Source organism: Quercus robur, chromosome 8, assembly GCF_932294415.1.
Source record: "Quercus robur chromosome 8, dhQueRobu3.1, whole genome shotgun sequence".
NCBI classification, from domain to species: Eukaryota; Viridiplantae; Streptophyta; class Magnoliopsida; order Fagales; family Fagaceae; genus Quercus; species Quercus robur.
In genome coordinates this window covers 38,055,469-38,078,364 of record NC_065541.1, presented here as the reverse complement: position 1 = coordinate 38,078,364, position 22,896 = coordinate 38,055,469, and the positions used below count along the sequence as shown (strand labels likewise).

The 22,896-nt window shown below is 42.6% G+C and overlaps 1 protein-coding gene across 7 annotated transcripts in view; it reads right to left on the bottom strand.

Moving 5' to 3' along the window:
- Positions 1 to 22,648, bottom strand: part of LOC126695431 (G-type lectin S-receptor-like serine/threonine-protein kinase At4g03230) — a 174,361-nt gene extending 151,713 nt beyond the window's left edge. For 3 of the 7 annotated variants that reach the window (XR_007646026.1, XM_050392187.1, XM_050392188.1), the window contains exon 1: positions 20,910 to 22,647. Coding sequence is in view for 6 of the 7 variants with exons in the window: in XM_050392187.1 (XP_050248144.1) it covers positions 20,910 to 22,191 (1,282 nt within the window). In the remaining variant the exon portion in view is untranslated. Of the gene's footprint in view, positions 1 to 17,085; positions 17,592 to 17,737; positions 17,889 to 18,025; positions 18,268 to 18,375; positions 18,587 to 18,680; positions 18,893 to 19,025; positions 19,146 to 20,909 lie in introns of those variants that run through there. The other 4 variants (XM_050392185.1, XM_050392190.1, XM_050392186.1 and 1 more) reach the window with 4 other exon arrangements.
- Positions 22,649 to 22,896: the final 248 nt, after the last annotated feature.

Genomic DNA, 22,896 nt, shown 5'->3' with positions numbered 1-22,896 from the left:
AAAGATAACTTACCCTCCGCTCAGCAGCAGACACATTTTGTTGCCTCGGGTTCTGCTAGCAAGGGAAGCACTTGTAGGTGGCAGTGGAGTGGTAGGCTTGGATTTACTGGCAGATTTAAGCTTGGCAGGAGCTTTCTTACTTGGTGTAGAAATGTTTGTCACTTTAACCTTTTTCTCCCAATCGAGAGGATAATCGCTAGCGTGCCAGTACCATCCTTCTTTCTCTTCATCCCATTCGAAGATGGCTGACCGGTTCTGTTTTCTAGCATATGCCAAAGCAGACTTGGAAGGAAGAAACAAGCGAGGGTTAACTGAGATGACCATACTGAGCCCATCAGGGGGAATAAGAGAGAAGCCGCGGCTACCCACTAGCTCATTCTCAAATGTAGTCATCATCGCTTGCCAATAACCATGCATGGGAGGAGTGTAGAGGCCCTCCCTTAGTGAATCAGGAACTGTAATTGCACTGAAACGCTACCTCCAGAATTCAAAGGCAGTATGCTGCAGAAAAGGGCGAACTGAAGTAGGAGACTCCATAAGGAAGGAAATGTCATCGGGAATATCCTGATCTAACCCAAACTGTCTTCTTACTAGGTTAGCAAGATAGTAAACGAACCTGATGCCTTCATCGGCTAAGTAAGGCAGCCATCCGGCATTAATGGCCGCCAAATAAGTGATCCCCGTCTCGTCAAAACCAGCCAAGGGAGTAGTAGTCCTAACAGTATCGACAAATGAACCCATGACAGAATCTATGCATGTATAATTCACACCCAAATTTCTATAAGCCCTCCAAGAAAAACCAACACTTTCATCAAAAGACTCAACAACAGAATAACCAATAGGCTTCAAGCCAGACCAGCGGAAAGCCAGAGGAAAATCAGACTCAAACCTACGGCAGAAATCAGTGATTACTCTCGGACATGATTGGTACTTATCTCTAGCAAAATGAGTAGGTCTACACTTTGTCAAATATTGGGCACAATGTTCAAATAACAACTGCTGCAGAATAGTACAGTGGACGGAAGAGGTAACTATATGACAGGATCCTGCCTGACTCTCGTCACTTCGCAGGATGTCTAATTGGACATATAGATGCCCCAAGAACATGGGGGCCAACGGCAGGCTCACCCCAGCAGATATTTTGATGGCTAAATGAAAGTATAAGGGCTTTATGGCATAGTGGGGGTGGGACCCAAAAACAAATTTACAAAGTCAAAACGTAACAAAAGCCGCACGGCGGGTAGCTACAAAGAACTTAGAAGAACTAACCCAGTATGACAGTTTGGCGTTCTCGACCATCCTCTTCCTCAATTCGGCATCAATAGCCTTTTCTTCCGGAGAAAATTCTAGAGTGGTAGGATCAGCATCACCAAGAATAGGCAGAAGTAACTGATTAGCCACGTCTTCAAGGGTAACGGTGAGTTCGTCGCACGAGAAAAAGAAGGTGTGGGTGGTGGTACACCATTGTCGGACCAAGTGTCGAAGGTTGTAGAGGTCCCGAAATTTTGACAAGCAGCGAGATGAGACGATGGCTTTCAGGACACCGGCTCGTTGCAACAACCCCATGAAACCCACATCAGATAACTCATTATCTACCCATTCTCTCCAACCCAAGGCAGTACCTGACTCAAATTTGAAATGGATGGGCACGAGAAGTGAGATGCCTTGGCGAATGGCTAGATCAGGGATTGAGGATGCTAATGGAGCCCAAGAGACGTCAGGGTTCCGCCGGCTAAGGGCGAGCCACACGCGACCCGGCAGTGGCAGCGCATATTCGCCGGGAACCTTTGGGAAGTGAGCGTGGACTTTGTACCACAGATCGATCAGAGGGGCGCATTCACTGTCGGGGTTGCGCTATGTCTCTTCCCCAGCTGAGTGCTTTGACTCAAAATACTCTGCCTCCTTGCCTACGTTAGGTATGGCAGGAGGGTTGGAAGTGATTTCTTTCCCTTTACAGTGGGAAAAGCCTTGACTTTTCACCGGTGCCATGGCAATAGGGCTTGACCGGAGAAGATGGGTATGAGTGTTTGAAAAGAAAAAGACAGTGAAGAGAAGGAGACGGAGAGAATGTGTTCTAGGAAAAGAAGGAGTTTATGTTTAATGTGCAGAAGGACTCCTCTATAAATACCCAAGTCATTAATAATGGTACGATGGAAGGCGACGGGTCAGCCATCAGAATGGGATGAAATTAATGAAACGACGGCTATGCTTAAAGAATAACTGCCAAACTGGGAAATTCGAAGAGACAACCCTATTCGTGGCAGGAGAAGAAAGAAAAAAAAAAAATATATATATATATATATATATATATATATGAGGAGGGGTTCATTGCTTAAAAAGGCCCGCGAAGGAAAAGAAAGAAGATAGGAGAGAGGACAGAAACATCTTTTCATTCACATATGAACCACAGGAACGTTTCATATGTTCAGGGGGCTAAATGTTGAAGGCCATTTGTGAGAATCCAGGTAGAAAAAAGAAAATCCCAATAACAAGGGCAGTAAAAAATTGGCAAGCAGATAGCAAAACCATTAGGCCTAAGCGGCAAGAATAATGGATCACAGGCCCATGAAATAAACAAATGGGCCTTAAAGAGGCAAGTGGGCTTAAAGAAGTCTAGAAAGGGAGAAATAGCATCCCATGGGCAGTATATAATGTAGAAAAGTGAGAAAGGGCTACCGCAGGCCCAAAGTAATACAAACTAAGAAAATAAGGGGTTTATGGCAGACCCATTAACCCCAAGGATGAGGATAAGGTAATTGGGCCGGGGAATCCCAATAAAGTTAGTAAAAATCCATGGGAATGCAGAATTAGCAAAAGGGCCAAAGAAGCCCAAAAAAAGTAAATGGGCCAAGGATGCCCAAGAGAAAAACAAAAGGGACATAAGAACCCATAAGTAAGAAAAACCAGTGGCCATACCAAGCTACTGGGGGAAAGAGTAAATGGCTGGCCTAAAGAGGCCCAGCAAGATTGAGTCATTACAGCAGGAATAACAGAACAATATGGCAGGAAATGAGGGAAATCAAGAAGTGGGCCAAAGAAATATAAGGTCCATCATCAAATAAAGCCCAGCTCCTAAGAGGAGCGGGAAATCAAAAAGCAGCCCACATAAAAGGTAAAAAAAAACGGACGGCAGGCTGTGCAGGCAAGCCTCCAGACCACGGCAGACGGATGGGCAGCAGACAGATTTTGGACACATATGGAAGAAAGGCATGCGTAAGGCCCAGGCAGCACCAACCTATACCCAGCCAATACAGAGCATGGTGAGGTCGGGGGTCAGAGATTCAGAGGACATGGTTTAGTGGTGGGGAGAGGGGAAAGATCTATTTTTGAGGTTTCGACTCAAGCTCTTTCGGGGAGGTGTCCTACTGGAATGACTTACTACCCAAAAGAGGCAAGCTGAGTTGGAACCACTAGGTGCATGCCATGAAGGATAGGGAGAGAGAAAGAACCCAAACCGTAGCAGGAAAGGGTGCCATGGCAGACAAGCAAACAAAATACTCTTCTTTTTCTAGTGATGGGGGGTGGCATCCAGACGGAACAGTGATGGTCGGCCAGTACACCTAGACCAGACAAAGGAGGTTAAAGGCTAAAATAGTAAAATCTGGTCATGGCAGGCACTATAAAAAGAGGGTCTTGCTGTGAACAGAAACGGAGGAACAACGGTAACTTTGACTAAAACATAGGAATTTGAAAAGAGAAACTAAGAAATAGAAAAAGAAACGAGTGGGAAAGAAAGAAAGAAAACAACCAGAAAGAAAACAAAGTGAGAATTAAAATGGCAGGCATGCACCGGTAGATTGATTCCCTCTCTCCCTCATGAAGTCATACTCTCTGTGAAAACCACAAGGAGCCTCTGTGCATAAACCACTCAAGTTCATTCCCCTCAAGGCAGTAAATCTTCATGGCAGGATTTTTTTTCCTGAGAGATTAATTGCGTTGAGAAGGAACGTTCTTTCCTTTCTGGCTTTGCTCCTGCAGACCGGACTTTAGTTGATTTCCTAATATTCTGATTAATCCATACATATTAATACTTGTTCACTTCTATTCTGTTCTTTCCCTTCCGTAAAGATGATTAATATTGCTGCTGTAATTGTGTTCAAGGGCTGTTTGGTCATTTCCCACTGAATGGCCAGATATTTTATTTATTTTATTATTATTATATCTGTCTGCCACAACTTTTCTGAAACAATTCTGCCTACCGTAAGCATGTTCCTAGCAAACCTGGCCTAGTTTGCGCACAAGCCGGACCAACTTGAGTTGCAGCTAGACCGGTCCCAACTCCCTTATCCAGAAAACTTGGGCGTAGTGCTGTAGGAAGCAGTCCAACACCACTAGCACAGCCCACCACCTTACAACAAGCAAGCTTGGACCATGATTGAACCACCATTAGTTCTACCTAAACCGTGCGGTACAAACTCGATTTAAAGGGTTCACTAGATTTCAAAGAAATTTGATTCTATATGTATAAAAAATTGAATTTCAATCCAGTTTTCGGTTAACCTGGTTAAACCGTCTAGTCCAGTTTGAATTTGACAACCTTGCTATTAAAGCCCCATTTTTGTGCACAAACAATCAAATTGGAGGGAATTTCAAGATCTTGAATTCAAGAAGTTTTTTTTTTATTCAAGATGAAAATTAATATGATCAAATGATCAAATTTTTTAGTTAAAGCTTGGCTAAATTTGGACAACCCAATGAAAACTAATTGAAAGAAGAAAAAAAAGGGGTTTGACATATTTAAATCAATGAATCCCTTGATTCAAAACTAGTTTTCCACCAAAATTTAGGGATTTGGCAAAATACTATATCAATAGTAATATGTGTCAACATTCCTTTATGGGTCTTATTAATAAATACCCTAATGGTACAAGTTAAAAATTAATAAATGTTCAATTATGAATTACAATGTACGTTTTCAAAGAATAAAATAAACTTGTAAATGATGCATTGTCATGCATATACAAATTCATTGTCGTTATGTGTGTTTTTTTTTTTTTTTTTTTGGGATATAAAGATATATATATTATTTTTTAAGTGAATTAAAAAATTATTAATAAAGCATTAATGCACCTTAACCATCGCCCTTAAGCACACTTTTCTGATTTTTTTCTTAATTAACATGCAAGCTTGGACCATGATTGAACCACCACCAATTCTACCTAAACCGTACAGTCCAACTACATTTAAGGGGTTCACGAGAATTGAAAGAAATTTGGTTCTGTATGTTTAAAAATCCGGATTTCAATCTAGTTTCCAGTTAACTTGGTCGAACCGTCTGGTCTGGTCCAAGTCTAACAACCTTGCTATTTAAGCCCCATTTTTTGCACAAACAATAAAATTGGAGGGAATTTCAAGATCTTGAATTCAATACGATTTTTTTTATTCAAGACAATAATATGATAATACAATTAGAATTTTTAATTAAAGCTTAGCTAAATTTGGACAACCTAATGCAAACTAATTGAAATCTACAAAAATATGGTTTGACATATTTAAATCAATGAATCCCTTGTTTAAAACTAGTTTTACACAAAAATTTAGGGATTTGGAAAAAATACAATATCAATAGTAATAAGCATCAATTTTCCTTTATGGGTCTTGTTAATAAATGCCCAAAGGGTACATGTTAAAAATTAATAAATGTTCAATTATGAATTACAATATACATTTTTCTAAGAATAAAATAAACTTGTAAATCATGCATTGTCATGCATAAACAAATTCATTGTTGTTATGTGTATTTTTTTTGGATATAAAAAAAAAAAAAATATATATATATATATATATATATTGATGACGTCGAAAATTGTCACTAATGGGTCACACCGTACTCGCGACTCGAATCGAACCTGCACGACAGAAGCAATCGAAAGAATCCTTTAGAGAGCACCGGTGTGGTGCCGGCCAAAGGCTCTCCGACGGTCAAGTTAGAATTCTTCTGTTTTACTTAGAGCGTAAGAGAGGGTCAATTAAAGCGTACCTCAATTTCTGAGGGTGGCAGGCCTTTTATAGTGGCAAAGGGTTGACTTTTCTTCTTGGTTTCCAAATCTTTTCCATGTGGGACTCTAATACAAATTCCTCTGAGTGTGGTGAGCAAGGATTTCCATTTTTGGCTCTTAAGGCTTTTCTAGGCGATATGGACCTCGGATCATGGGCCCTTACTACGTCTGTCAGCAATAGGCCTTCAAAGTGCAGGGGATCATCTTTATACAGGCCCACCAGTTCCGATCCGTCAGGCCCATTAAGGCAGGCCCATCAACTCTATGTTTTACCATCTTCAGTTGCCCCCTTCACCCCAATGGTCCGTCACCTTTTAGGTCAAAGGATCAATGGGGTGACGGTCCTTACGTATGGGTATGACGGTCATTTTATGACGGATTCATGCAAGATAGGACGACGGTTCTAGATGGATCAACCTGTTAGAGGAAGATTCGTCAAGTTGACGGTTACATGACGGGTACAAATCTGTTGGTAAGTACTGACAGGTTGTCAGCATTTATTAAGCATGCCACGTGTCACTCTCTGAATGGTCGTTGTATAGGATCGAAGCGTCGCTTCGTCTTCCGTGCACCTCCTATATATATAAGGCGCCTCACTCTCTCATTTTTTAATTTTCACTCAGAAATCATTTGTCAGAGCGGAGCCGTCAACCTTGTCAGAGTAATCCGTCGAGGACGAATATCTACTGATTACGCCAACCGTCCCCTCTCCTCTACTAAGTTTGGTAAGTGCTTCTAATTCACTATAGTCAAGTTACATTTCCGTCCATGCATTGTTGTTAGGCTTTCCATACCCGTCAACACTTTCAAACCCGTCGGTCTTAGGTTTCATTGTCAATTGTAGGAAATGTCTAGTGCGTCAAGTAACCAGTCGGTGATTCGTGATGGGACGGAATACGAGGATGTATACCCGTTCGGTCATAAAGACCAAGAGAGCCCCGGCGAAGATAGGAGTCCGTCTGCCTCCTCTTCATCCTCAACAAATGAGGATGTGGAGATAGTTGAAATAGAGGGTTCTGATGAAGACGGGGATCAAGCACTGGAGTCCGTTGTAGGTGCTGATGGACTAAGGCAGTTCATCATGTTGCCAGAGTGGACGGTGCATAGGTTTACGTCCGTCATCAGGGAGAAACACTTCAGCACCTTCAGAACCAACTTCCAAATCCCTGACTATGTTTCCATCCGTCTACCATACGCGTCGGAGAAGTGTTACTATGAAGGGGTAGACGGTGTCGGAGTGTACGAGCAGGCGTTGAAGGCTGGACTTCGATTCCCGCTTTCTACACTTCATAGGGAACTTTTACAGTATCTGGGGTTGTCCGTCACCCAGATATCCCCTAACGCCTGGAGGGTCTTCATAGCCATGGAGATTCTTTACGGTGCAATGTCAGGTGGGGAAAGGAAACTGACGGTCCGTGAATTTCTTCACTGTTACCGTCCAGACGAGATTTCTGGATCAAGGGGGATGTATAGTTTTGCTAGTCGGAGCCCCTTGTTGAAGGTGATCTTTGAGACCCCAGACTCAAATAGAGACTGGAAGAGTCGCTACTTCTTCCTGGAGGGTGACAGATGGATGAGCCATCCAGGGGAGACGGATTACATGCCCGTCGACACAACTTGGGCAGTGATAAATCAATCGTGTATGCATCCGTCTTAATTTTGTAGAGCTTTTCATATCCGTCCATTTTTATGTGTATATCTTGATCGTCTCTCTCTGCAGGTAGACGGCGCCCACAAGTCAGCCTTGAGGAGTTTAGTTTCCTTGAAAAGGTTTGCAGGAAAACTACGCCGGAGGAAAGGACTTGGGCTAAGTTGGTGAACCCGAGGACCATACATTGGTACTACGACGGTCCTGAGCCCACCCAAGAGGCAATTAGATACGACGAACGAGTTCATAGACATAAGCCCGTCAACTTTACTTTGCCATTTAACTGACCTTACTTTGTTTTAATTTCATTTGTCATTATTTGCAGAGATGGAAGACGCAAAAAGGAGAGCTTTGATCAAATCCCAAGCCGTCAAGAAGAGGGAATCTGGCGATGAGGTACCTAAGGTGTCGGCTTTAGCCCCTAAAAGGAAACCGACATCAAAATCCGACCGTCCATTTAAGCAACCAAAGGTCTCTCTTGAACCTGTGGTCGGTTTAATGGCTGAGGGTAACAAGACCGTCACCCCAGCTAAGCAGGGGACGGGTAAAGGATTGATGACGGCCCCAGAAGGTAAGCAAGAGAGACCTCTTTCCCTTCTCCGCGACGACTCCAAGTATGCATTGGGGAAGCTGTCGTCCATCATCACGGCGGAAGACTATGAAGATCTTGGAAACCATTCGACGGAGGCCATGGGGGAGACGGGCCTCTTTGCCGTCGCTCAGGTTGGTTATGTCCGTCAAATAAGTTTATTTTTCTTTTTTGTTGTTATTTACATTGTGTGACGGTCTCTTTTCTATTCGCAGTCCTTGGTCATGATGAAGGGACTATTGGACCGGTGTCTCAACCGTGAGAGTAATTTGGACCGGGTGCGCGCGAAGGCGGAGCAGACGGAGGAAGAGCTCGGACAACTCCATAAATGGAGGTCCAAGATGGAGAAGAAGCTGGAGCTTTCTGAGAAGGCAAGGAAGGAGCTGGAGGAGAAGACGGCCTCTGCGCTGACGGCCATAGAGAAAAAAGAGGCGGAGATCAAAGAACTCAAGGAAGAGATCCGTCATGTGAAAGAGGTAGCCGTCGAGGAGTACCGATGCTCAGAGTCCTGCTTGGGCGAGCTGTCAGATTCTTTCCTTCAAGGCTTCGATGATTCTCTCCGTCAAGTCAAGAAGGCCTATCCAGAGCTGGATTTGTCAATGGTCAAACTTGAGGACCAAGCCCAGACTTCTGCCCTCCCCGTCGCCTTCGAAAATACGGAGGACCTCTTTGGCGAAGGCGCTGCTCAAGGAGACGGAGAGTCCGTCCCGTCGAAGGATGTCCAAGTTGCTGAACAAAAGGAAGATTAATGTCTATGTAATTCATTTTGAGAACAATCCGTCCTTTCTCTTTTTTTTTATTATTATTATTTTTTTTTTCACATTTCAGGACAATCCGTCCTCTTTAATTGTATTAAACACTTGCCTTTGGGGCTTTTGGCTTAATGTTCATATATGCTTTTTATCATTGTTTGGTACTTTGTTTAAAGGTCTGTCCTCCTTCTTGAGGAAGGATTTTTGTGAGAATATCTATCTGTGATACTCCGTCCACATTGCAGACTTGTTATCTTGTGTTGATTGAGCATTTACATCCGTGAGGATTTTTCTTCTCCGTCTATTTTTAGAGGTTCATTATGAGGAACCGTCCATGTTGTACATCACTTTTTAAATGTAATGCCTATTTAATGGACTTGTAAAAAATTTTAACGTAGTCAGTGGTCCGTCCACTTCGCTTGCATGTTCTTCCATTATTTCCGTCCACCTTGTGGACTTGAGTTATCATCCTTGTAGGATGTCATCATCCTTGTGGGATGGCCCGTCGGCCTTGTGGACTTTATTTCATGTCCGTCCATTTAAGGACTCACAGTGATCGTCCTTGTAGGACGATCCGTCCGTCTTGTGGACTTTCGATTGTATCCGTCCACCTTGTGGACTTGAGTCATCATCCCTGTGGGATGGTCCGTCCATCTTGTGGACTTTGGCTACTATCTTTGTAGGATAATCCGTCCATCTTGTGGACTTTATTTTGAGTCTGTCCATTTTATGGACTGACAGTGATCGTCCTTGTGGGGTGATCCGTCCACCTTGTGGACATTTTGTGTCCGTCAATTTTGCGGATTGAGGGCGATCGTCCTTGTAGGGCGATCCGTCCATCTTGTGGACCGCAATTATATCCGTCCATCTTGTGGACTTGAATGATTATTCCTGTAGTATCTTATCATCCCCGTAGGATGATCCGTCCATCGTGTGGACATTTTGTGTCCGTCAATCTTGCGGATTGAGGGCGATCGTCCTTGTAGGGCGATCCGTCCATCTTGTGGACCGCATTTATATCCGTCCATCTTGTGGACTTGAATGATTATTCCTGTTAGTTTTGTAGACAATTATAGTGACATCCAAGTAGAAGATCAAAGTAATATCTGATTATAGAAATGCGTAAAGGAAAAAGTGCCTGCCCCCTTTGGGCTTAAAAAGGGCACAACAAAATTGTAGCAAAAAGACAGTTAAAAGAGAAACTTGTAAAAAGCTCAAACAAAAACTGGTTGCTGTGTCACTACTACTGGTAGTATTTCCTCAAATGCTCGGCATTCCATGGATGTGGCAGCTTCTCTCCATCTGTTGTCTCCAGGTGGTACGTTCCTTTCCTTTTCCATGACGTAACTCTATAAGGTCCTTCCCAGTTGGGGCCGAGTTTTCCCTGTGCAGGGTCTTTAGTTGCACCCATGACCTTCCTGAGTACGAGGTCTCCAACTTGGAAGTTTCTATGTCGGACCTGTGTGTTGTAATGTCTAGACATGCGATCCTTGTACCTAGCGATCCTTTGCTCTGCCACCGGCCTAACCTCATCTATCAGGTCCAGCTGTAGCCTCAGGGATTCGTCATTCCTGCATTCGTCATGGTTGTGAACCCTGTAGCTTGTGAGTCCAACTTCTGCTGGGATGACCGCCTCGCTCCCGTATGTCAGTCGAAATGGCGTCTCTCCTGTCGGAGTCCTCGCCATTGTCCTGTATGCCCATAGTATGCTCGGCAATTCTTCGAGCCATATGCCCTTTGCCCCCTCGAGCCGAGTCTTGATAATCTTTAACAGGGATCGGTTCGTGACTTCAACCTGGCCATTAGCCTGAGGATGGGCGGGTGATGAGTAGTGGTTTTTTATTCCTAGCTGAGTGCAGAAATCCCTGAAGTGGCCGTTGTCGAACTGCCTCCCGTTATCTGAGACGAGAACTCTTGGAATACCGAACCTGCATACGATGCACCGCCAGACAAAACTTCTAATGTTTTTTTTTCTGTAATGGTGGCCAAGGCTTCCGCCTCTACCCATTTTGTGAAGTAGTCAATACCCACTACCAAGAACTTCAGCTGCCTTACCGCCGTTGGGAAAGGTCCCATGATATCTAGTTCCCACTGAGCGAACGGCCATGGAGCCGTTATAGGGGTTAGCTCCTCAGCTGGTTGTCCGATGAAATTGCTGAACCTTTGGCATTTGTCGCAGCTTTTAACGTAAGACTCGGCATCCTTCTGCATGGTTGGCCAGTAATACCCAGCTCGTACCAGTTTGTGCACTAACGAGCGCGATCCGGAATGGTTCTCGCATATTCCTTCGTGTACTTCCCTCATCACGTAGTCTGCCTCTTCAACCCCGAGACATCTTAGGTAAGGACGGGAGAAACCTCTCTTGTAAAGAATGTCTTTTATCAAGACGAACCTTGCCGCTCGGACTTTTAGCTTTCTCGCTGCCTCCTTCTCTTCTGGAAATATCCCGTCCTTTAAGTATGAAGTTATCTGCGTAGTCTAGTTTCTTTCGGAGCGTATCTCCTGCATGTTGTCGGGGTCTATTAGCGGAAAGATTTGAACAAAGGGAAGTACATTACCCGGTGTAATCATATGTTCTGCTGAAGCGGCTTTGGCTAGCCGATCGGCGAGCTCATTGTCTCCCCTGGGGATCTGGACAAACATTGCTTTTAGCCCATCGACTCTCGCCCTTACTTGATCAAGATATCTCTTCAACCTTTCCCCTTTGCATTCATAATCTCCGTTTACTTGATTGGTCACGACTTGAGAGTCGCAATGCCGACCACACTTTCAGCTCCGGCGGCTTTGGCTAGGTCGAGTCCCGCTACCACCGCTTCGTATTCTACTTCATTGTTGGTAATGGGGAAGTCGAGACGGACCATACATTCAATCTTGTCTCCTTCAGGTGACAGCAATACTATGCCGGCTCCTCCAACTCGCTTATTGGATGATCCGTCGGTGTAGATGTTCCACTGGGGGGTTCTTCTGCCCCCTTGTCCGCGTCATGCGTAAACTCTGCTATGAAGTCGGCTACAGCTTGTCCTTTAATGGCCACACGTGGACGGTACTTGATGTCAAACTCACTCAATTCTATTGCCCACAGCGTCAGTCGACCCGCGGCTTCAGGATTACTCAGTGCCCTTCGTAAGGGCTTGTCGGTCATTACGTTCACGGTATGGGCTTGAAAGTAGGGCTTGAGCTTGCGAGCCGCCGTGACCAACGCAAAAGCGAGTTTCTCCATAGGTTGGTATCTTTCCTCGACACCGCGGAGCGCCCGGCTAGCGTAGTACACGGGCTTCTGTGCCCTGTCCTCCTCTCTGATTAAGGCCGCGCTGACGGCCACCGTGGAGACAGCCAAATAGAGGAAGAGTTCTTCACCTGGTTGCGAGGGGCTCAGTAGAGGTGGTGAAGATAGATAGGTTTTTAACTCCTCGAAGGCTCGCTGACACTCGTCCGTCCACTCGAATGACTTTTTCAATGTTCGAAGGAAGGGTAAACACTTGTCCGTCGCTCTCGACACGAATCTATTCAATGCCGCTACCTTGCCGTTAAGGCTCTGTACTTCCTTCACGTTTCTCGGGGGGGCCATCTCCATTATGGCTCGGATTTTGTCCGGGTTAGCTTCAATCCCCCTTTGAGATACCATGAATCCTAGGAATTTGCCTGCCGTTACACCGAATGCGCACTTTCCCGGATTGAGTTTCATGTTGTAGGATCGAAGTGTGCCGAATGTTTCCTTGAGATCTTCCAAGTGGTCTTCCTCCTTCCGGCTCTTCACCAACACGTCGTCGACATAGACTTGGACATTCCTCCCGATTTGCTGTGCGAACATCTTGTTCATTAGTCTCTGGTATGTTGCCCCTGCATTCTTCAGGCCGAATGGCATTACTTTGTAACAGAAGAGTCCTTGACTGGTTACAAACGAAGTCTTCTCCTGATCGTCCTCGTGCATGCGGATCTGGTTATAACCCGAGAAAGCATCCATGAAGCTTAGCAATTGGTGTTGAGCCGTCGAGTCTACTAGGATGTCGACCCTTGGAAGGGGATAGCTATCTTTGGGGCATGCTTTGTTAAGATCGGTGAAGTCCACGCACATCCGCCATTTGCCGCTCGTTTTCTTCACCATTACCACATTCGCCAGCCAATCGGGGTAGTAGACTTCCCTGATGAAGCTTGCCTCTTGGAGTTTGCGGACCTCTTCCGCTATTGCTTGGTCTCGTTCCGGGGCGAATACTCTCTTCTTTTGTCGGACGGGTGGAAACGAGGGCAACACATTCAACTTATGTACCATGACCGAGGGATCGATTCCTGGCATATCGTCATGGCTCCAGGCGAACACATCCTTATTGCTTCTCAAGAAAGCTACGAGCGCTTGACGGATTGCGGGTTTGGCAAGCGTTCCGATCTTGGTGGTTCGGTCTGGATCGGAACTGTCGAGAGTTATCTCCTCTAGCTTCTCTGTAGGTTCTGCCGTTGTTCGATGTTCTTCTATGTTCAAGGCCTGGATCTGATCTTCCACCTCCATCATAGCTACGCAGCATTCTCGTGCGGCAATTTGACTTCCGCGTAGCTCTCCTACCCCATACTCCGTTGGGAACTTGATCATCAGGTGGTAAGTTGATGTTGCCGCCTTCCACGAGTTGAGCGTGGGTCGTCCAATAATAGCATTGTAGGCTGACGAGCAATCGACCACCAAGAATGTTATGTCCTTGGTGATTTGTTGGGGGTAATCTCCTACTGTCACCGATAACGTGACTGCGCCCAAAGGGAATATCCTACTCCCTCCGAAACCAACGAGCGGGGCGTTTGTCGGTATTAGCTGCTCCCTGTCAATCCTCATTTGTTGGAACGCCGGATAATACAAGATGTCGGCCGAACTACCGTTGTCGACCAACACTCGGTGGATATTGTAGTCGCCTGCCCGCAAGGTGACGACGTGGGCATCGTCGTGTGGATGGTGTAGGCGTCTTGCATCCTCTTCCGAGAACCCGATAATGGGGCCTTCCCTTCTTGCCATCTTTGGCACTGTACCCGCCAACTGGACATTCTGTACCATCTGAAGGTATGTTTTGCGAGCCTTTTTCGACGATCCGGCCGCGGCTGTTCCTCCAATTATCATCCTTATTTCCCCTAATGGGGGCCTTGGTCGCTCGTTTTCTCGACGGGGGTGTTGTTCTTGTGGGTGTTGCTCCGTTCTCTCCTTGCTGACGAACTTCTTCAGCTTCCCTTGTCGGATAAGGGCTTCGATTTGTTGCTTCAAGTCGTAGCAATCGGTCGTGTCGTGACCATGGTCACGATGGAAGCGGCAATATTTGTCTCTGGACCTTTTGTTGGGATCACTCTTCAGCTTTCCCGGAAACGTCAGGGATCCTTCGTCCTTAATCTGCATTAGGACTTGGTCTATCGGAGCAGTCAACGGGGTGAAACTTGTGAACTTTGCGCCCATATGTTTTGGACGTCTCTCCTCCCTTCGGTCTCCCATCCTTCCTTTCTTCCGCCCCTGGTCCTGTCGGGGATCCTCTTGTCTGTCTCTTTTCTTGGGTCTATCTTCTCGGGCTAATAGTGCGTCTTCAGCGTTCATATACTTGGTGGCCCTGTAAAGCACCTCCGACATGGTCTTTGGGTCGTTTTTGTATAGGGAAAACAAAAACTTACCCCCCTTCAGCCCGTTCGTGAACGCTGCCACTAGTATCTTGTCATCGGCTTCGTCGAACGAGAGCGCTTCTTTATTGAAGCGTGATATGTAGGCCCGTAACGTCTCCTCCTCTCTCTGCTTGATGTTCATTAAACAAGCCGTGGATTTCTTATACCGATGTCCTCCGATGAAGTGCGTAGTGAATTGAGCGCTCAGCTCCTTGAAGGTGCCGATGGAGTTTGGTGTTAGCCGGCTGAACCAAATCCTTGCTGCGCCCTTTAGGGTTGTAGGGAACGCCCTGCACATAATTGCGTCTGCCACTCCCTGAAGGTGCATCAGGGTCTTGAAGGTCTCTAGGTGATCGAGAGGGTCTTTGATTCCGTCATAACTATCCATACTTGGCATGCGGAATTTACTTGGCAGGGGGAAGGAATTGACGGATGCCGTAAATGGCGAGTCAGTCCGGTTGACAAGGTCGTCAAGATCACTGGACACTCGCCCCTTGAGAGCGTTCATCAGTACTTCCATCTGTTCCTTCATCGCCTGCATCTCCGCGATGATGGGTTGTGGAGCTGTATCCGTCACTGAAGGGATGCTAGCGTCCCGTCGCACTTGTTTGCTTGGGGCGTTACTCTCCTGTGGTCCGTCATGGTTCCTCCTTTCAGCGTTGGTTCCTTCTTGATCCGCTCCTTGGTTATTGACGGCCGCACTCTTTTGGTTCAGCTGCTCTTCTAGGTCGTGGTTTTGTTTTGTGAGGCGCTCCACGGCTGCGGCGAGCGTCCTGACCTGTCTCTCAAGGGCAGTCGTAGGGGCTTCCCCTTCCTGAACGTCGTTAGTGGTTGCCATCGAGCGTGTGAGTACCATGTAACTCCTTTGTCTAGGAAGCGATAGTGCGCTATGTTACTTCTTTCCCACAGACGGCGCCAACTGATGACGTCGAAAATTGTCACCAATGGGTCACACCGTACTCGCGACTCGAATCGAACCTGCACGACAGAAGCAATCGAAAGAATCCTTCAGAGAGCACCGGTGTGGTGCCGGCCAAAGGCTCTCCGACGGTCAAGTTAGAATTCTTCTGTTTTACTTAGAGCGTAAGAGAGGGTCAATTAAAGCGTACCTCGATTTCTGAGGGTGGCAGGCCTTTTATAGTGGCAAAGGGTTGACTTTTCTTCTTGGTTTCCAAATCTTTTCCATGTGGGACTCTAATACAAATTCCTCTGAGCGTGGTGAGCAAGGATTTCCATTTTTGGCTCTTAAGGCTTTTCTAGGCGATATGGACCTCGGATCATGGGCCCTTACTACGTCTGTCAGCAATGGGCCTTCAAAGTGCAGGGGATCATCTTTATACAGGCCCACCAGTTCCGATCCGTCAGGCCCATTAAGGCAGGCCCATCAACTCTATGTTTTACCATCTTCATATATATATATTACTTTTTTAAATTGTATTAAAAAAATTATTTAATAAATCATTAATGCACCTTAACTATTGCCCTTAAGTGCACTTTTTTTATTTTTTTTTTCTTAATTAACAAGTAAGCTTGGACCGTTATTGAAACGCCACTGGTTCTACCTGAACCATGCGGTCTAACCGCAGTTTAAGGGGTTCATGGGATTTCAAAGAAATCTGATTTTGTATGTTTAAGAAACCGGATTTCAGTTCGGTTTCCGATTAGCCTGGTCAGACTATATGGTCTAGTCGGAGTCTAACAATCTTGCTATTTAAGCCCGATTTTTGTGCACAAACAATCAAATTGGAGGGAATTTCAAGATCTTATATAGATATAGATTTTTTTTTTTTTTAAGTGTATGAAAAAAATATTTAATAAAGAATTAATGTATCTTAAACATTGTCCTTAGGATACTCGTTAACAAAAGTCTTTGTGTATTAAGAGAAAGGTAACTGCCAATCTTGTCAAATTTGAGAAGATTCATGTGGTGCAAGTGCAACTAGTAGTGAGTGATGATACGGCACAGCCCACACATCCTTTGTGTGATAGTTACTCTAAAAGAGAATTAAGTATTTGTAGGATGTGGGGGGTAAGAACTAGAGTTCAAGTCTCTAAGAATAAGCATCACACATATAAACTTTGATTAGACTAGAGTAGAATTCTACCTCATATATATAAATATATATATATATATATATATATTTTAAAAAGACAATGAGTAATAAAAATTGCACAATATAATGGATGGCGGCCCGAGAAGGACCATGACCTTTAAATTGTTGTTACTTGTCAGTTTGTAAAAGTAATTTTAGGTTAAGAAAATGACCTTATAAATAGTTATTAATAAAGTTTAAAGTTAACCACTCATAGTAGGACATAGAATTTTTATTCAGTGGAGGAGCAAGGATGGGTAATCGTTGGGCAGGATGCGGTAATGATATTTATAGATAATGTCAAAACAATAATTTCTGTAATTCAGACGTCTTCTAAATCATACTAGAAGTTCTTTAGAATAGCAATAGTCCAAACACAATATAAGAAACCTGAAATCTTATCCATTCCAATTCAAAGCGTCAGTACAACAAATACGGGAAAGGATTTAAAATAACTTGAAAGAAGTATCCAGCAAAGGAAAATAATTAGGGAAAAAAATATTTATATTATCTAATTGTGAATGCACGATTAACTTTGCAGGATTAATCATAAAAAAAAAACAACAAGACTCATGATAACAAGACTCAGGATCATCGTGCTTCTAGACTATTTGTTACTTCATTAATTGATTCTGGTTTATTAGAAGAAGTTGAGCTGGATTGATCTCTCCCAATGACAAATGCTGGTCTTTTTGGGGTTGGAAGGTTCACAGTTTCACCATCTAGCATCTTAATAACAATTGACATGGTTGGGCGATCACTTGGGTTAGATTGTACACATAAGAGACCAATATTGAGACACTTCACAAACTGATCTGCAATGCAAGTATCCTGTAGGGTCTCGTCCATTAAATCCATCAGCACGTTGTCAGTCCACAATCCCCATGCCTGTGATAATAGACAAACATTGGTATGAAGTAAAAAATTACCAAAGCATAGATAATTAGAAAATTCAACATACCTACATACAGAACCTAGAATGAAGCAAAAAAGTGACACAAACATAGATAGTTATGAAAATTCAAAATACTTACATAACCTAGAAGGCTCATTGCTTGTTTTGACTTATAAAAACCTGTATTTCTCTTTCCACTTATAATCTCAAGTAGAACTACACCGAAACTAAAAACATCGGATTTGATTGAGAAGATTCCATCTATCGCATATTCCGGAGACATATAGCCACTACATTGCAACAATTGTATAAATTATAATATTAGCGAGGAAATTATGTGCATATTGTCTAAACAAGTTAAGCAAATTGAAGATTTCCCATAATATGTAAATAATTAGCTATAATAATCATACTATCTACATGAAACCTACTAAGTTCCAGCTACTTTGCTTGTGATTGCCTCAGTTTGTCTGTCACCAACAATTCTCGCCAATCCAAAGTCAGATATTTTGGGGTTCATTTTGTGATCTAGAAGAATATTGCTGGTTTTCAAATCTCTATGAATAATCCTTAATCTAGAGTCTTGGTGAAGATAAAGAATTCCTCGAGCAATTCCCAGAATGATGTTGAAACGCATCTCCCAGTCCAAACTCATACTTTGCTTTTGATCTTGCAATTTCCATTTTTCATTTTAGAATAATTTTAGCAACTAAAATAAGAAACAATGTTAACTTAACATGGATGGTAAAATGGTAGGAGTTAGGTTTAGAAGCCAACCAAATATAAAGAAGTCTAAACTTTTGTTAGGCATGTACTCATAAAGTAAAATCTTTTCACTCCCTTCTATGCAATATCCATGGAGCCTGACAAGGTTTCGATGCTGAAGTTTTGCAATCAATAGCACCTCATTCTTAAATTCTTTTAAACCTTGACCTGAGACTCGTGAAAGCCTCTTTACTGCAATTTCTTGACCACTTGGAAGCTTACCCTAAGACCAAAATTCCCAATGCACAATTAATATTACCATTTACCAAAACAGGCAGACATGAACATTAATGACCAAAAAATATTGCTAGAATTACCTTGTAAACAGGCCCATAGCCTCCTTCTCCAAGCTTGTTTTCATATGAGAAGTTACCTGTAGCGACTCGTATGCTTTCCAAATCATAAAAAGGTAAATCTAAGCCTTTCTCATCTTCTTCTTTCAACTCACCCAAGTCTATCAATTCTTGGACATGGCTTTCACTGTGTAACATGCGGTGTGCTTGATTTCTTTTATTAATTTGTCTATTTTCTAAATTCAGAAGACATTGACGTATCTTAGTTTGCTTGATAATTACGTGGAGGAACGTATTACTGGCTTTATTCTGATTCAAATAACAAAAAACTCAGCGTGGTGCATCATATGCATTTTGCAAAGTGCTTACCCTTTCTCTTGCTCATCTTTCTTTGCCATATGCACATAGAAATACTGGCGCAAAGAACAATCACACTAGTTATTCCAATAATAAGAAGCAATGTCATCCTTTTTTTGGATGGAGGAGAAACTACAAGAAAAAAATAAAGACTAGTCATATTTCAATATATAGAATGTGAACTGAAATCTCTCACTTCATGTTTTGTTAAATTGAACAAGCTGAAATGATTGAATTAAATGATAATCAGTCGAAATTTAAAAATATTATGTTTTCATCAATTTCTACAATTTTGATGGTTTTTAAGTGGAATTGTGGTGCATATTTGTATTAGAACTCATTTCTCTCTCCCTTGTATATGTGTGTTTGTTTCTCAAAAAAAAAAAAAAGTATTTGTCCCACATTGCTTAAGAGACTATGTTATGTGTAGTATAACTTGCTCCACCCTCCCTTAAAAGTTATCATGACTTTTGAGTAAAATTGTGGTGTGTTTTTGTGTTAGAATCTCTTTCTCTCTTCCTTTTGTGTGTGTGTGTGTCTGTTTCTAAAAAAATTTATGTTTATTGTTGTGCAGAATACAAACTATAACAATATATGACATGATAATCACATTTAAATTTTCTAAAGACAATTTTGTGAAGTTTTTGAAAGACCTCTCAAATTTCAAAAGTAACATTAAAAGTGATTATACATAAGTAAAAGAGAATTCTTGGAAATCAGGATTTTTTCTCGATTAAAACTTAAATAGCCAGTCCTAACATTGTGGCAAATTATCAAATCAACCGTTATCATAATTTACTAAAGAAAAAAAAAAAATTCAGCGAAGCAACATTAGTCTGATTCATTGCTTCTAAATTTCTAATTAAGCAATTTTAATATGGAATAAGCACATGAAATAGAATCCTAACCTTTTGTACAAGAGTCCAAATTTGATAAGCATGTGATGCAAATAAAAGTTTTACACCCTCCAATACTAGCATACCACATCAGCATTTCACAAATGAGTGAATAAGATATACCACGCACAATAATTGCTCACCATACCCAATTTTAGAAACGTTGAAATACAGTCTTCAAAGCTTCTCTCCGCCTTGTCATTGGTTGCCAGATACGGGCTGGTCGGAGATAGAGACCAGGGTTACGATGTCAATGCTGGCAACGAAGAGGCCAATGAAGTTGACATTAGGGTCATCACAAAGAAACGTACAATGGATTTCCTTAGTCTGATAAATAGATCATCACGCGTGAATGGTGTTTTTGGCTTTGTTGCTCTTTAGGGCCACAAGCTTCCACGTCCTTCTCTATATTTTATATTTGTTTTGGGTTTTTTTTTTTTCCTCTAGTCATTGACATAGTCAAGCAATACCATCTTTGCGGTTCAAGCAAGCTGCCAAGCACTATGTTGGATTTATTGCTTTGACCATAGACATACAACTAGTTTTTCTAATTATGATTGTTAGCTCTCCGACAAGAGAGAATCTCTCGTCTTTCTTCAATGTTTATGAAACTGGGTATTATGATTTATGAGGAATTATTGTGTGTGAAAGCATGTATTCACTAACTTATAAATTGCTGATGCGTTATCATGGTATTGGAGGTTGTAAACAACAGGTTTATAGAGAGCTGATGGTGCAAAGGCACCTCCTTACACCATTTTATAGGAAAAGTCCACTTACTAGTTACCACAAACTTGAAGAGTAAGAATAATAACAAGGATAAATAATGAAAGGAAAGGAAATCAGTAAAAACATCCTAATTCAGAATTCAAATTTCAAAATCGAATTAGACTCCTATCATCTAAAAATAAAGAAAATAGAATAGAGCAAATCAATTATAGAACTGGGTAACTCAAGAACTGCTATCCCTACAACTGAAAGTCTCAAACTAAAACTATACCTACAGTAATTGCCTTACCGGATAACTCGGAAACTGCAAGTTTGAGATATAGAGTTCCTCCATTAGTGTCAGCGCTTGTGAGTTGTTGCAGATTCAAGAGATCTCCAATCCAAATTGAACAATGGTCGCCATAAGCATAAGCAGTGCAAGAGCAGTTATTCAAGCAGGTTGATTCACATTCTGATGAACTTCCAACTGCCACAGTTTGTGGATGCTCAGGCAATTTCATGTTGGGCATTTCCCAAAACTTGTCCCTCTTCCCACACTTCAAACTGGTTTTTCTTGCACACCCAGCTGAAAAATCCGACAAATTCCAACTGTTGCTGGAGGCAGGTTGAAAACCCTGCAAGCAATTACAAAAAGGCAGGAATTGCTGGTTGCATATGCCAAAAGGCCCACAAAAAGCATAAACCTCACATTGTGTTATCGGTCGAGCCCAAAACAAACTCCACTGCCTGGTTCTTTCCGACCATGAAAGCTGCCGAATCTGCCCCGATTTATCCATCACATATCCAGATATAATAGAAGGATGATATAGCGAATAGGTGAAATAGATCTCATTTTCATTTGAAACATAACTGAAGTTGTAAAAAGGAGCGAAACTGAAAATTTTTCCATCCCAAGGTCCACTGTTCCAGTATTGTACAGACTTATTCCATCGAATAATAAAGGAACTGGTATTTTGCTCTAGCTCAAGAGCGAAGAGTCCTGGTGCAGGATCCTCAGAATTCTTCCATGAAATAAGACGAATGTTTTGTTTGGTTTTATTGTTGTATGCTATCTTACCACCAGGAAGCCATGTATCGGTTGGATTATCAAAACTCTGCCACAAAAGTTTTGGTGAATTAGCAGACCCCTCTCTCAGCACAAAATTTCCATCATCTTGAAGCACAGCTTCTAGAGGACCAGAACTCGTAGAGCTCAAATTTGTTGACCAAACTGGAATTTGAGACTCATACAGAACTAAATTACCATCTGAGATTCTCAATACAGAAGAAAATCTATCAGAGACTGGCGTCTCTCTGTTTGCCACCCAAACTATGGTTCTGCGAGAGTTTTTCTTGTACCACATGCCTATATAGTAGTAATTAGAACGAGAAGAGTTACCCGGTGTGAAGAAACCGAGCTCAAAGTTCCAACCGTTAGAGATAATAGTTTGGTCACCAGAGAGAGGTTGGTGTGCAGAGATGGTGTCAATTCCAAGGGAAGGATGATTGTTGAGAGATAGGCAGATGAAGAGAAAAGAAAGCATCATAGGCCATGGATTCTTCTTGTAATCCATGAATGCACAGAATTTTGCAGAGAAGCTATGCTAATTTTTTACTTTGAAAGAGAGAACAAATGAATAGATCCTGAATTCGAGTTTCTAGATACTGAGGGAACATTCATCAGGCTATAATTGAAAGTGATGCCATGGTCTACGTTGAGGCTATCACAGACCCAAACTCTCGGTCTCCTTGGAGATTTGAGGTTCTTAGCTCTGACTCGCTGTCAAAAGCCTCCCAGGTGCAGTAGATGCAGTTCAATTGGATTCCTAGAGAAGCTAATAGGGCTGCTCATGTTTTAGCCTCTTCGTTTTTATCTAATAGATTGGCAAATTGTTTTGTTATGGGCTCTGCCCCTTTTAAGTGTTTTCTGATGTAATTCTCTCGGAGCTAGCTCTTTTTTTTATTTAATTTGCTCTCCATTTCTAAGTTTGTAGCTTTCATAATAGCTTCATCCATGTTACGTAGCAAATAAAAAACCTGTTCAGGAAGACCGTCAAATTCTCTAGAACAGTGTAAGTTAGAAAGCAGATGTAATCTGTAATGAAGTCAATCAACCATTTTGAAAAAACTACCATTACCTTCAACATTCTTAGTCAGATGTATGATGGCACGGACTGACTATGACCGTTTGATGATATCAACGTGTGTTTGACTCTAAATTAAAAAAAATTAGTTTATTTTACTATTTAGCTTATTTTTTGTACCATTTATGAGTCTTT